This window comes from Abramis brama (assembly GCF_963993115.1).
Source record: "Abramis brama genome assembly, chromosome: 15".
NCBI classification, from domain to species: Eukaryota; Metazoa; Chordata; class Actinopteri; order Cypriniformes; family Leuciscidae; genus Abramis; species Abramis brama.
In genome coordinates, this window is record NC_139977.1 from 10,399,987 (window position 1) to 10,415,062 (window position 15,076).

Consider the following 15,076-nt stretch of genomic DNA (forward strand, 5'->3'; position numbering starts at 1 on the left):
GAGGTTTGATTTAAACAAAAAAATTTTTTAAACTTTTTTCCCCAGGGTGACGTTAAAGAAATTCATGTTTTTTAATGCTTTTTTTTATCAACAAATAGCATGTGCAATAGCATGTCCATATTACATCAGAACATGTCACGTGCTTCACAATGCAATAGAAATGACAAAAAAGAGAAAATGAAAAGAAAGAAAACAACAGAGAGGGTACATGTCTATATATTGTTGAATAAGTGTCAATATATACTGTTTATATGAAAATGATACATTAAGAACATATTGCATATTTTTAGATTTTGACATCGCATCTTTGCACATTTTAATCTTCTTAAGCACTGTAAAATTGGATTTGCCATATGTGAATTTACATTTGTGGATATGAAATTTACATAGAAATAAAATACAATTTATAAGGAAACCAACATCCTTTGAGCAATGGTCCTTAATACAATAACCTAAATTCGCATATTTATAGGATAAGAGAGAAGTATTTAAAATATGATCAGCAATTAATCTCTTAACATCTTTCCAGAAACATCTTTCCAGTTTGGCAGGATCAATATATATATATATATATATATATATATATATATATATATATATATATGTATATACGTTGTGTATATATATATATATATATATTGGATTACCAAAATAAAATAAAATAAAATTCAGAGATCAGAAATTGTAAAAGTTTATTTAATTTTCATATTTACACATTTTTTATCACTCAACGGTAATAAAAGGTCTGCTTTCCCCCCCATAAAACAGAATGTAAAAAAAAAAAAAAAAATACAAAAATAAAAATGTATTGTGAAAAGCTGTAACTTTGTATAGTAGGCCTGGCAAATGTTAACATTTAATTGAAAACTGTGAACTCCCCAATCACACCATTCAATAACTAATATGTAAACCACTTCTTTCTATTAACGTCTCTTTGTTCAACCAAAGAATCACCTTTTGACTCTCTCTGTATTGTCTGTCCATTTGCTCTATATAAGGTTATACAGATCGCATGTTATAATGCAAGCAAAATTTGTCCATCTTTAACAGGACTATGCTCCCACAAATCCACACCAGCAGCATAATAAGACGTCATCATTACGTCAATAAGCATCATTCGCAATGAACACCCCAACCTGCAAAGAGATCACAAAAAGTGTCATTTCCGTCCATTGTAAATCTCTCTTATGGCTTTTTAATGCTTCGGTATAGATCATAAATTTGAACACAACATGCACCTTTTAATGATGTTGGGAAATATATTTTAAAGTTCTCACGCTTAAAAGTCAACAGTTTTATGTCAATAGTGGTCCGTAGACTTTGGTTGTGGTTTCACCTTCCCTCTAGATGTGGTGTCACAGAGTTGTGCGTAGGAGCCTCATCACACGCTGGTACAGCTGCTGAACAACTGATACCAGATTCCTGCAACACACAGAAGTGATGGACTTCATGAGTTACAGTTATTCATGCACATGATTCACTAAAGGGATGATTCTCCATTTCAAAAATAAAAATTCTGTCATCACTCCCTTTACGAAAAAGTGTGCTATTAGCATACTTCCTTAAAACTAAAAATAAAAAGAAAGTGCACTTTTAGTCTGCTTTTAATGTACTTCTCAGAAATATACTTAAAATTGCACTTGAGTATACTTGACCTATACTGACAGAAAAGTGTAAGTATATTTGGCCTATACTTGTACTCAATGTTTTGATCGAGAATCCCCTTGTAGTCAATAATTTTATCCCATAAAACTAATCTTTTATCACCAAAATTACATATTCAAGTGTTTTCCTTGAAAAAAATAATAATCTATGAATATGCAAATTAGCCCTGCCTCCACTCACTCACACCAGGGGCACATTGAAGCTCAAACCAGCGTGCAACGTTTTGCTACGGTTTCCGGGTTGAACGACATGTTTCCTGGAAACGGTGTGCAACGGGGTTTGAGATGCGTTTTCTCTTGTTTGGGTGTGACAAAAATGTCAGCCCAACCAGCAGCAACATGTATATAAACCACGCGGTATTAAAGAGACAGCTCGCACAATGGGTCCAAGTAAAGTCGTTGTCCGCTGCAGCTCGGTATACGCAACAATTGAAGATATTAGAGGACATGTTTGTCGTAAAAGTTTTATAGTAAAAATATAGCATATCAACAGTGATCAGAAATAATGCTAAGCCTAATACTCACAATACAAATAATAAGGTCATATAGATCACAGTCTCGGACGTAAGATGTGGATTATCCTTCACCTGAAATGTTTGTCTTTTCATCCTGAAATACGAGGCAAATGTTGGATCACAATAATTAGGAACCACAGTTTTCACAAATCCCTTCACTCGATTGGGATGTTCTCTTTTATTCTGGACGGCAAGGGCAGTTACTGTAACATCGAGCGTATTTTGCAGTATTAAACACATATTTATACCGATTTCATCAGGCTCTGAAAATTCTTCAAAAAGAACACAATGAATGGCCTTCTCAGCTGCCATAGTTGCAACTCTTGCGTCATCAGAACAGGGTGTTCAACGCACCACCGTTTCCGTTTAAAAAAACGTTTTGCAACTTTTTTTCGGGGATGAACGCAACCCAACTCAGAGATCCACTCGTTGATGATCACAGGTTGACCTGATTGGTTACAAGTTAGTTTGTGACGTCAGAAACACCAGCGATTTCTGTTTTAAGGAGAAAATTAATGGTATTGACTTATGAATTTGCACATGGTTTGTCTTAAAGCATATTAAAAACACCACATAGACAAATAAACAACATTAAAAGCTTGATTTTCACCACTTTAAAGGTGAACTAAGTAACTTTTTTACCTTAACCGAACAGCTTCGGAGTCATTGGAATAGTTAATGACTTTTTTCGGGTTGAATGGTGGTCGTTTCGCACCCCCCAAGCGCCTGTGAGCCGAAAAACCACCCTTGCAACTTTGGGCCGGCCTCAGCGTCAGGAAGTATCACGTGATATCAGGTCTCGCGATGTAACGAATTGCTTTACGGCAAAAAAATCTGCTAAAATTCTGTCATTATTGCACTCCCTCATGCTGTTCGAACCCGAATGAAGAAGACGTTTTAAAGAATGTCCCATCTGCTTTGATGTTGTTGATCTATAGCCTCTGGTATCTGAGAGTCGCCAACGAGTTTTTCAACAGTGTTGTCAAATATCTATTCCGAAGCTGTAGGGGGAGCTCTATAGAGAAACCTGCGAGCAAAAAGCGAGAATACATTGAAGAATTTCCCGAAACTGCATAGCCCTGCTTTAAGTATTCTAAGTATACTTGGCTTGTAGTTGTGTTTACACTTTTGATTGAGAAGCCTATTAAATACTTTTTCACATAGTTTTACATATACTGTCTTATAAATTTACATTGTTTGAAAATATTGATTTATAAAGAAAACAGATATGTTCCTGAGTCTGAGTATCTGGATTTTTGTGTAGGCTAGTCCACTGGTAGTGTACAGAGGAATTTACTTCAAATCTACTTTTCCCCTAGACTGGGTAAACCCAGCCCGATCTGCTGGCGATTTGATTTCGCCCTGCAGCTCAGGCTGGAAACCTGTACATTCTTCTATCCTGCTTCCGTTACAAATCTACGGGGGCCAATCACAAACTGGCTTATCCACCTGGCGCGCTATTGGCGAGTTTAATCCGATCCAATTCCTTTAACCTCTCGACGATGCTCAATGGCTTCTTTAGTTTAGCAAACAAATCGCTCGAGTGGGTGTAAATACCACTCACGTTCATGTTTTTTTTTTTGCACAACCTGCAAAAATCACTCCATGTCATTGTTGCTTCTGCAAACCGCTGATCAACGCTTCAAACCAACACGTTTGTTGACACGTTTCTTGCCTGGAGTTTTCGCGTCGCTGATTGGTTGAAGGACTATCCAATTGCGTACAGTCATTTGAACTATGCCCGTTGATCACGCCTCTTGTGCAGTAGAAAATACAGAGCAGACTCCTCAGACTAATGTTCAGTCTTAAAAGATTGAGCTTGGTCTGGTGATAGCCAGACTACTTTTCCCCACCATTGACTGAATTTTCCAGCTATCCATGTTTTCACTGTTATACGGTAGGGGAGCGCAACTACGCATCTTCTGAAAGTACAGAATATCCAGATCAAAACAGGTGAAGAAGAAGAAGAAACAATAGAAGATTGCTTACGCAAATGTAAAATAACGCATTTATCAAACATTAAATAGCATATAAATCAAAACTGCCAAACATTACTTAATGAAATGTCGAACCCATGAAGAAGAAACGACTGTGAAGCTTTGGGGGACGCGATCTGAATTCGGTCCGGACGTAGTCTTCAACAAAAATGCGATGTTCTCAGCTTTTGTTTAAAATGTTGCCTTTTTTAAGGAAACTTAACCAGATTCAAGTGTTGATAAAAAAAAGGATGCATGAAGCTAGAATAAAATGTATTTAAAATGGAAAAAGTTAAAGTACAGTAATATTTCAATAAAAAAAAGAATACCTTAATAGGAACATAGCAATATATATATATATATATATATATATATATATATATATACATATATATATATAGTAAACTATAGCCTAAGTATGATGTTTTGTTCACTTAAAGAAAATTACTTGCAGTATAAAACTATTAAATAAGTTACTGAGAGTATATTTCAAAGTGTAGGCTACTTTCATAAACTAAAAAATGTGCTACAAGTATTAAAATAGTAAAAAGTTTATATCTATAGTACTCAGTGTTCACTACTGATACACTTAAAGTATACTTAAAAGTATACTTTTACATAGTCTACTAAAAAGTGGGCCAATTTAGTCCCAAGCAGCATTGAAATAGTACTACTAGTATACTTCTAGTACATTTTGATATACTTACTACATAAAGTAGCCCATACTTAAAAATATACTTGAACTTTACTAAAGTATACTTAATAAAATTAACTTTTTTCGTATGGGTTGATCACTCTCAAGTCGCTACAAACGTATTAAACACAAAAGAAGATCTTTTGAAAAATGCCTCAACTATCCCTTTAATTGCTTGAAAATGAAGATTAGATGTATTTTAAATAGTTTAAGGTGGCCTTTAAACTCACCGGGCACCATTCGAGACACAGTTGTTTCTGTCCGGGTGAAGGCAAAAGAGTGACGCCACGCAATACGCACAGCACAACAACATGGAAAGCAGTCTCCGCTTTAAAGACATTCTCCCGATGCTCTGAACAACCTGAAGAATCTTCAGTATTCTTTTCAAAGAGCCCAAGACGTTCCTTATTTATCCACCTCAAGGTGAAGACGGGCAGTGATGTGTCGGCGAGGGGTAGACACAGTTCTGCACAAATCGCATCCAAGAGCTTTCTGTGAGCTGAGCGTAGCAGTGGGCACAACAACTGCTGACCAAAATCCACTTTCAATAGCAGTGAAAAGTCTAGTAGGGATGAATAACATCACCACATTGTTGGCCGGTGGGAGTCAGGCTTTATTGTGTAGCACTGTTATAAATAGATCTTTCCTCGGAATGGACAACTGTGTGCAGATTTTTAAAAAACAGTTGTGTAATTTTAAGCCCATTGTACTTGAGGGCTTTGACTCATTCATATGACCTCGAGAGGGAAGTTGAAGTACATTATTGCGGAATCAATGTCACTGATTCGTCCTGCTCTCAAAATATATCCATATCTGTGCATTGACCCTGGCTCCTATGACAAAATGTAAAATGTTTTGGGTAAAGGTTTATTCACCCATGAGTGATTCTGTTTGTTCAGAGTTGGTTCACTCATGAGTGATCACAGCCACGCTGTTAGTGTCCACCCACCTCCCAGCCCACTCTCCAAACCCAAACCTCTTCCCATGTTCATCAGTTTCTCTTCCCCCTTTTTGTTTGCTCAGAGTAAGTGGACTGATCCCCCTTGCTGACAGAGAGACATCTAAGATTTGCGGACAACAAAACGGACACTGGCACATCACCCCATTTTGAGTGAAAGCCAACTGAATCTGAAAGACGCACTCACTTGGAATCATTGTTCTGGACATCTTTTCCTCAGTTGGAATATGTTTTCTGTTGAATTTATTGGAGTTTTACGGAGATTTCATGAGAAAGGAGTTCTGCTTCTCGTCACCGTTTCAGGCAAGGAGCACTCTTAAATCATCTGGAAATCGAATAGTATCCTGAGATTACTCCTTAATGAAAAGGAGTTTTATCCTTTATTTTTATCCTTAGGATAAAGATTTCATCAATAGATCAGCATTGTCTTTGTACTTCAGCAAGGTTAGGTTCATCATAATCGAATGCTCACGGATATAGTCGCTTATAAGGAAGCATGCTCTTATGGGACCTGGATGACAGCCAGACAGAACAAGGGTCGGACAAACGGAACCACAGCAGCCAAAAGTTTTGCTTTTCCCAATGGGAGCAAAGAAAAATCTACATCCTTGTGTCCATTTCCTCCTCTTGAAACCATCAATATCTTGGTCTGTTTAAACTCTCAACTTTGAAATGAAATGAGACATTTAATGCAACAATGATCGCTTTCAACGTGTCTCAGGAGACTTCACTGGAGAACTATAGAGTGACATCAACCAGTCCTGAGCTCACAACCCCTGCCAAGATGGAAAGAGTGGTAGTGACCATGGGCTATATCCTTAGTGTAGGATCCATTTTGATCATCTCTACCAACCTTCTAGTCGTCATTGCCCTGGTCTTGCTTATCCGCAAAAGGGGCTGCCAGAGTTGGTGTTTTGTTTTAAACCTATCCATTGCGGACATCCTAGTTGGCATTGCCATCACTGGCATCGCCACTGATGCTCTGGAAGGAACGACGACCTCCATGGAGAAGGGCATTTGTTTGTTGCGCATGACCTTTATCCTTGCACCCACTGCGGCCTCCATCCTAACCATGTTCTTGATCTCACTGGACCGCTACATGGCTATAAAGTTGCCCCTGCGCTATTTGCAGCTTATGAATGAGAAGATGATTGCTGGGGCTCTGGTTGTTGTCTGGCTCATCTCAATGTTTGTGGGATTTTCGCCCAGCTTTTTGAAACCAATGCAGAAAGAAGACTATCTCAATGTCTGCACGTTCTTCTCCGTCATCGAGCCTAAGACCATCATTGTGGTCTTCTGCATGTTTTTCTTCCCACTACTCTCAGTCTTCATCTATTTCTACATGGACATCCTAAAAATCGCCTGTGGCCACCAGAAGCGCATCTGCGCCCAGCAATCGGGTACACGCTTTCTGTCGTCTAGCCACTACTGGGGTCACGTAAAAGCCCTGCGGACTGTTGCAATGCTGGTTGGCTGCTTCACTCTCTGCTGGTGCCCCTTTTTTGTGGTCAGTATTGTGCAGGTGTCTTGTCCAAACTGTAAACTTTATCACTTTTTGGAGAACCATCTCTGGCTGCTGGGACTCTCGAACTCCCTTATAAATCCCCTCGTCTACGCCTGCTGGCAGCGAGAGGTGAGGAACAAGATCTGCGAGCTCTTCACTCATGTTAAAGTTGTGTTGTGTTGTGTGACACACTCCGAGACAGCGCACAGATGCCCCACAGACCACCCGACTGTCACTCAGGCAGTAGCGTTTCAGGACAAGATGATAGCCTCTCCGGGGAATTATAGTAGGTCTGTCACAATTCCTGAACTACATCAGGAAAATATTGCCAATAGAGTGGGAATGTCCTTTTAGTCCTCTAGTCACAGGAAACTGTAAAAGGTCTTGCTTTGTCGTTAATGGCTTTGTTAATGGATGTGGAGACCAGAGTATTTATCTAAATAAAACAGACTTTATTTGCTTAACATGTCCGCTTGCAATAAACACATTACATTCTAAATATAACCATAGCACTTAGTTCCCCCTTTCCTCTTGTTTTTTTTTTCTTGTGTTTTTTTCAGTTGTAAAATAGATGACTGTAAAATAGATTAAACTCATATATATTCAACTGAACAGTGTTTTTTTGTTATCCATTATACATTCACAAATAAATGTAATTTGGTGATATAGAAAAAAAATAGTATGGGAAAGGAAGTCTGGTTGACAGTAAGAGTACAATGAACCGAAAATGCAAACCGAATGTTTATGTTTGTAGCAGTATTAGATTTTGGCTAGCAAACACTTGCAAAAGAATATATTAGATGATATTTAAATATTTGCTTTGACTTCAGTACAATGACAAAATTCAAGGAATTTATTTAATATTGACCAAACATGTTGTCTTTTTGATATGACATTTATTTTTCACAATTATTTTTTTCTGCCAGTATAAATGGGGCTTCATAAAAATATGATCTGCTTGTGGTCCTCCACAAGAGTGGGGGTTTTGGCATCAAAAAGTTTCCCTGTGTTATGACAAAAGGCCAACCACTAATTGGAAGATGACTTCAAAAATGTGCGAAAAGCATAAATTGCCAAGAAACATAACAAATTATTGTTAGAATAAGTGTATTAAAATAAAATAAGTGTATTATTTTATTACTAAAATGATAGGCTAGGTTAACGTAGGCTATTTCAATGTTATTTCTACTTTTATTTAAATGTTACCATTACATTTATTTTATTGTAGACCATTTATTTTTGTACTCCTTTAAATTGTGCTGTATAGGCTACATATAGCCTATATAAACGTTATGCATCTATAGTGTTACGCCTTTTTACTATGCCAATAAAACTATGCCATTATGTTCATTAGTTCTTCAGCTGTAGGCTAAAACTCGTTGCAAAATATGAGAAATACACTTTCAGCTACAAACACACAATGCTAAAGGAGAAATCTGATTTTAACAGTCAGTTAACTACATATCCCACAGTCCTTTTCAACAACCCGGAAAAAGTAGTACCACGTGCAAAACGCAAAAACCGCTAGCAATAGTGGAACTAAATCCTTCCGGAGTGACTCCGGCTCATCACAATGAAGTAAGTGATGCGTTGAAATTTATGCTTTGAAATGTAATATCTCCCTTAATTTTGTTGTCATATGTTTTTTATTAGTCTAATACAGTTACTAGACCCCTCAGTAATGGAAAAGGAAATGTCGCTAAAGGTGAAAGCTAAACAACTAGCCTCAGTGTCTGTAGCAGTAGCTAAAAGCTAAATATTAATCTGGTAAAACATGAAAGTAAACTACTTATTCTCGATTCATTTATTCTTTTTGAATAATGTAAGGACACTGACATATAACAAGAAAATGAAAACATAAAACGACCACTCTTTCGGCATACAGCGTGACAGTTAGTGCATAATTAGAGGATACTGTATTACCATAAATGGATATTTGGGATAAAAATGTTTGAATACAGTTGACATAACTTAGTTTAAAGAAGTTAATTGTTTTCAAGTAGTGAAAAGTCATCCTAATGGAAGAATCATAAGTAATTCTGGTATCTTCATGCACAGACCACAACATAATAATAAACATCATTAGAGAGAATGCATATTGTACTAAATAAGATATAATGCAAATATATGTTCATTATCTGTCTTTAGTCCACTCACCAAAGTGAAACTCATCAATGAACTGAATGAAAGAGAGGCTGAACTGGGTGTCAAAGACAGTGTGTCCTGGCATTCAGTCTATAAGGACAGCGCCTGGGTCTTCATCGGTAAGTGACTGGTTATAGACTATTAGATTGTAGTACCTAGACCAGGGTTTTTTAAATTGGGGTCCAGGAAAAGGTTTAATGTTATATATATATATATATATATATATACACACACACACACACACACACACAGTCAAACCAAAAAGGATTCAGACACCAGATATAATTTTTGATATTTTGTTTATTACTAGTGGGTACAGGACACTATAGTTAATTTATGTAAGTGAGGATAGCAAAATAAAGTAAACTGTGACATATTATGCCCACAAATCCTTCATACAGTGGATTACCAGTAAAATGTTTAAAAATTTGGGACCAAACATTATTCAGACACTTTGACCTGACCATGTTTTGCTTAAGTTTTTTCCTTTATTGTTAATGCAACATTTTTACACCACAGACTGAACAAAATTAAACATTGCTTGTAATTGGTTGGCCTAAATTGGTATTATCTAATATAGTGTACTTAAATTTAACAGTTGACAGCTATTCAACCTAATTCATTTGTGAGACAGTCTAACAGAAGGATGGCCAAAACCAGTGAAATAACAACTGATTTGATAACCTTGTCATATTTTATTACCATTTTCTAAAGTATAGCGAATAAACTGATAATGTGAGAAATGTTGAAGGTGTCTGAATAAATGTTGGTTTGACTACATATATTATACTAAATAAATAAATAATTTAAATGAAAAAATAAATTAAAATATATAATAATATAGTAATAAATGGATTAAGAGAAAACCAGTGTAAAAACTATAGAAAATAAATAAATAAAAAATTAAACTAACTGTCATACTAAATTAATAAATAATTTGAACAAAATACTTAAAAAAGAAAATAAGAATAGAATAAGAATAAGTTGATTTAGAAAAAGACTGTAAAAATTTTAAAACAAATAAAAAATATAAAAGATCAAGCTAATAATAATACTAAATAAATAATTTAAATAAAACACATAAAAAGATTAAAATAATAAATTGATTACGAGAAAGACAGGGTAAAAACAAAAACAAAAACATGGATGTACTAAATAAATTATTTAAAAAATACACAAAAAGATTAAAATAATAAATTGTTTCAGAGAGAGAAGTGTAAAAAAATAAAACAGATCAAACTATTGTACTAAATAAATCATTTGAATAAAATGCATAAAAAGATTAAAATAATAAATAATCAAATATATAAATAATACATCTAACAGTTACTACTATAGTGCTAATAAAAACATAGTAACAACACAGAAACTAAATATTTTCTAAATTAAATTCTATGCATATTTATAATATTAATTTGTCACAGTATAAATTGTATATTTATACATGAAAATATATAGCTGCCTTTTAAATTTTAGGATGGGTGTCCTAAGGGGGTGATAGATGGGGGGGGGGGGGGGGGGTCTGTGGTGTAGGCAGTGCTCTCTGGATTGACTATATGTGCACTGTGCCAGATGATGGCAGCATTGCCTCTTTCACTAAACGTGTTCTTCTGTAGACAATGGCATGATCACACTCTTTCTCTAGAAGACCATGTGCACACTAATACTGATTTGACCTTTAATTCATATTAATTACTCACATTCATTTGCCAGACTAAAGCGAACAATTTTAAGTCTAGTTCTGTATTTATTGATCATTTATTTTAGGTAAATGCTGAGCTGTTCAGCTTTGTATGTAAATGTGTTGTAATCTGCAGGTGGATTTCCATATGATCTGACAGAAGGAGACATCATCTGTGTTTTCTCCCAGTAAGTCCTAATTGCATCAAAAACACATGTTCTTGCAGTGCTTCTGTTTTATTTCCTTCTAGTCAAGCTTCATCCTCCTCTGTGCGTCTCAGGTACGGAGAGATTGCCAACATCAACTTGGTGCGAGATAAGACGACGGGCAAATCCAAAGGATTCTGCTTCCTGTGCTATGAGGATCAAAGGAGCACCATTCTGGCTGTGGATAACTTTAATGGAATCAAGGTGAAGGGCTTTTCCAGTCGCTCTGTGTACTAACAGAATATGCTATTTGTTGTTATTTATATAAACTATATATATATATATATATATATATATATATATATATATATATATATATATATATATATATATAATTGGTATAATTGGTAAATGCTAGCCTAGTTGTGGATCAGTGACATTATTTGTATCTACGCTTTTCAAAAAATCTTAAAAAGGCAAATCTTAAAAATGTTCTATTATATATTTTTAGAGATACATTTTTTTTTTTTTTTAACAATATCATGCATTATTAATTTTAGAAATATTACATTTTCGGGGAGTCGAACAGTATAAAAATGCAAAATTATTTTATTTAATATACTTTATAATATAATTCAAATATATAATTTAATTAATGTTTATATATTTAATTTTATATCTTCAGTTTTTCTTTACAAATCATATTATAAAAAGTCTAAATTATTATACTTTATAATATAATTTAAATGTATTGTTTAATTAATGTTTATATATTTAATTTGATATTTTTTGTTTTTCTTCATTATGATATCAGTACAGTTATCAGGGCCCTTTTTAACTCATTGCCATATATATTATTATTATTATTTTTTATTTTATTTTATTTACATTTTTGACGTCATGTATATATTTGTTCTTTTTGAATTGTTTTTCTGCTCTACAGATTAAGGGTCGAACCATACGCGTGGACCATGTCGCAAATTACCGACCACCAAAGGACACGGATGACATCGATGATGTCACCAAACGTTTGCGAGAGGAGGGATGCGCTCCCAACGTGCCCCAGCCTTCTGAGACCGAGTCTGAGGAAGATCAGGCTGTGCCCGTGAAAAAGCCCAAAAAAGGTGAGGAGAGGCTGTATCTGTGCAGTCAATGGAACTATATTATTTCAAGAGGCAATTCACGTTTTTATTGATTTAATAATTGATTGGCTCATGTTGTTATACCTCAGATAAAAAGGAGAAGAAGAAAAAGAAGAAGGAAAAGAAAGAGAAGAAAAAGGCACTGAAGGAAGAGAAACGCGAGGCACGGATTGAGACGTCAGCGTCTTCCCCTGTCAGAGTGAAGAAGGAGAAGGAGGACACGGCATATGAGAAGTACGCTGTGAAGGGACTGGCAGGGAGCAGAAGGGACAGACCCGGACAGGATCCCAGGAATCCACAGGACAGAGCAGATGAGGCGGACAGATTCAGAGATAGGTATGAAGGCGAGCGAGACAGGGGTAGAGAAGAAGACAACAGGACAGATAGAAACAGAGAGGACATAAGACAGCGTGACAGGGGTAGAGAAGAAGACAACAGGACAGATAGAAACCGAGAGGACATAAGACAGCGTGACAGGGAGGGGGACAGAGGAAGAGGAGGGGGTGATAGAGGGAGAAATGAGGAACGAGAGAGAGAAAGGGAACGTGACAGAGACCGAGACAGAAGGGAGCGAGACAGAGGTAATGACCGAGGGTTTGCCAAGCACAGAGATCACAGTCGTGAAAGAGAACACAGGCGAAATTGAGCAGATAGTAATTTTACTTCTTTTCTTTTTTTATACAAATTTTGTGGGGGGTTTTTTGTGTGTGTAATTCGAAAATGTAAATAAATCTTTAGATTTTTTATTAAACATCTGTCTGGAGTAATTAACTGTATAAAATGACCACCTGATATCACACAATATACTCATTTGCAGTTTTGGGGAAAGTCACACTTAAAAGTAATGAGTTACAATATTGCGTTACTCCCTTTTTTTGTTACGTTACTTTATTAAAATTACTTTTAATGGAAAGTATTGGGTTGCGTTCAGGGTTTGAAATTATGCATGTAAAAATCAACTGTGGCGGGTAACGCTGTCAAATCACTAGCCAATTTGGCGTGTTACTTATTATGTTTACTCACTTTGCTGGGGAAGTTCGTGTAAGCCAAATCTGCGCAGATTTAGCACAAATACTCAACTCGTGAGTCATCATGATCTATTAAATATGAGCATATCTGGCTTACATGAACACACACGTCACTGCGCAACAAATAACGGCACGCTTGTTCATTTGCATTGAAGCAATAGCGAAGAATAAAAAGCATTTGGTTAACAGAAAATACATTATTTTCCAACATCCTACATGTTCTTTGTACTGTATTGATCTGTCCACCTAACACACATTTGTTGGTGATGAGGATGATGAAAGAGGAAGGGAGGAGATGGCTGGATGACAGGATTTTGTTTGAATAAGAAATTAATATATGAAATCCAAATTTTATTATATGTGTGTGTTTATATATATATATATATAAACAAAAAACATATACATAAAATAAAATACATATATACATATTTTATATATATATATGTGTATATACATGAAGGAAATGCAAATTCACGTCTGTACAGTAGAGGGCGCCGCTCAAACAAACCTTTCTGGATCCCTTCTCGTGCTGCCAATCTGGAATCTGGATTGTATAAGAATGGGATGCAGGAGAAGAAATTTCAACACATATGTAATGTTTATCTAAAGTCAAGTCATATTCATTTATATAGCGCTTTTAACAATGTAGATTGTTCCAAAGCAGCTTTACATTGATAATAGGAAATTAAAGTGTTTTGGCTTTATAGCAGCTCTAGAATAAAGTTATTGTCCAGCTAAAGTTAGTTTGATTGATTCACTTCCATCGCAACGATCATTAGTTATTAACTTAGGGGCCGCTAACACGACACCGTTTTAACAGAAAACTCTTAAGTTCTTTCTGCACAAACTTCAAAAACGCAAACCAGTGAGAACGCCGATGGCGTGCACATGCACATTACGAGTTCAGTCTACAGGCATGTGCGCTTGAACACGTGCACAGGCGCGCAGTCCCTCCCCACAAATCAACCCTCAACATACTACTTTTCTGGCCTTAAAATAAATAATACAGAATTTTTATCGCTTCCACGTAGCCACGCGAACCGGAATTATCCCGACAATGCTTTATCTATAGATAGGTAAAGGGAAAGTGATTATTACTTTTTAGTATCGTTGAATCGAAGGTCAGCAACAAAGACATTGGTTAATAAAGTGAGATTAAAGGCACACTATGCAAGATTTGTACCTTAAAGGCACACTGTGAAACTTTTCAACCTTCATAATATATTTCCAAGACCCTTGCGATGGTACATCGACTTACAATAGGTTGAATGACACGTCTGCCATAGCCTGACGGGGTCTGTATAGCTTTTACTGGCACTATGTAACTTCGGGGTTCGGGTAGTAACCCAAGCACAAAAAGAACTACAAAATTCGACTGCTTTACGGCATACGTCACTTCCCCCACCACTTCCTCAAATTTGGACGTGAGAGGCCAACCAGCGTTTGTTTTCGGCTTTCGTGCGTATGTTTTTGTCATGGGGCTGTTTACACCTGGCCACTTCATGCGTTTTCTCAGATGGGATAGCTATCCGATCGTGAAAAGACCAGGTGTAAATGCCCTCCGAAACGCATTCAAGACGGATTTGAATCTGATCGCTCAAACCACTTCAGGAGGAGGTCTGG

General features: G+C 36.1%; 2 protein-coding genes and 1 long non-coding RNA gene across 4 annotated transcripts; 2 read left to right on the plus strand and 1 right to left on the minus strand.

Annotated features, from left to right (window-relative positions):
- Nucleotides 1-675: 675 nt before the first annotated feature.
- Nucleotides 676-5,455, minus strand: LOC311098127. Of its 2 annotated transcripts, none has more exons than XR_014609376.1 (3): nucleotides 5,080-5,455; nucleotides 1,278-1,422; nucleotides 676-1,136 (listed from the first exon to the last, which is right to left on the minus strand). It is a non-coding gene; the product is annotated as an uncharacterized lncRNA (long non-coding RNA). The 2 variants fall into 2 exon arrangements; XR_014609377.1 differs by having other exon boundaries at nucleotides 1,239-1,422.
- A 417-nt stretch (nucleotides 5,456-5,872) lies between these two features.
- gpr119 (G protein-coupled receptor 119) lies at nucleotides 5,873-7,918 on the plus strand. The gene has a single exon (XM_084138222.1). It carries the CDS (start codon nucleotides 6,505-6,507, stop codon nucleotides 7,663-7,665), a length of 1,161 nt encoding a protein of 386 aa, XP_083994348.1. The 5' UTR covers nucleotides 5,873-6,504; the 3' UTR covers nucleotides 7,666-7,918.
- Nucleotides 7,919-8,806: 888 nt separating this feature from the next.
- On the plus strand, nucleotides 8,807-13,176 carry rbmx2 (RNA binding motif protein X-linked 2). Its single transcript, XM_084138213.1, has 6 exons — nucleotides 8,807-8,889; nucleotides 9,460-9,575; nucleotides 11,274-11,325; nucleotides 11,418-11,547; nucleotides 12,227-12,407; nucleotides 12,515-13,176. The coding sequence occupies exons 1-6, from the start codon at nucleotides 8,885-8,887 to the stop codon at nucleotides 13,069-13,071; spliced, it is 1,041 nt and encodes a 346-aa protein (XP_083994339.1). The 5' UTR covers nucleotides 8,807-8,884; the 3' UTR covers nucleotides 13,072-13,176.
- The last annotated feature ends 1,900 nt before the right edge of the window (nucleotides 13,177-15,076 follow it).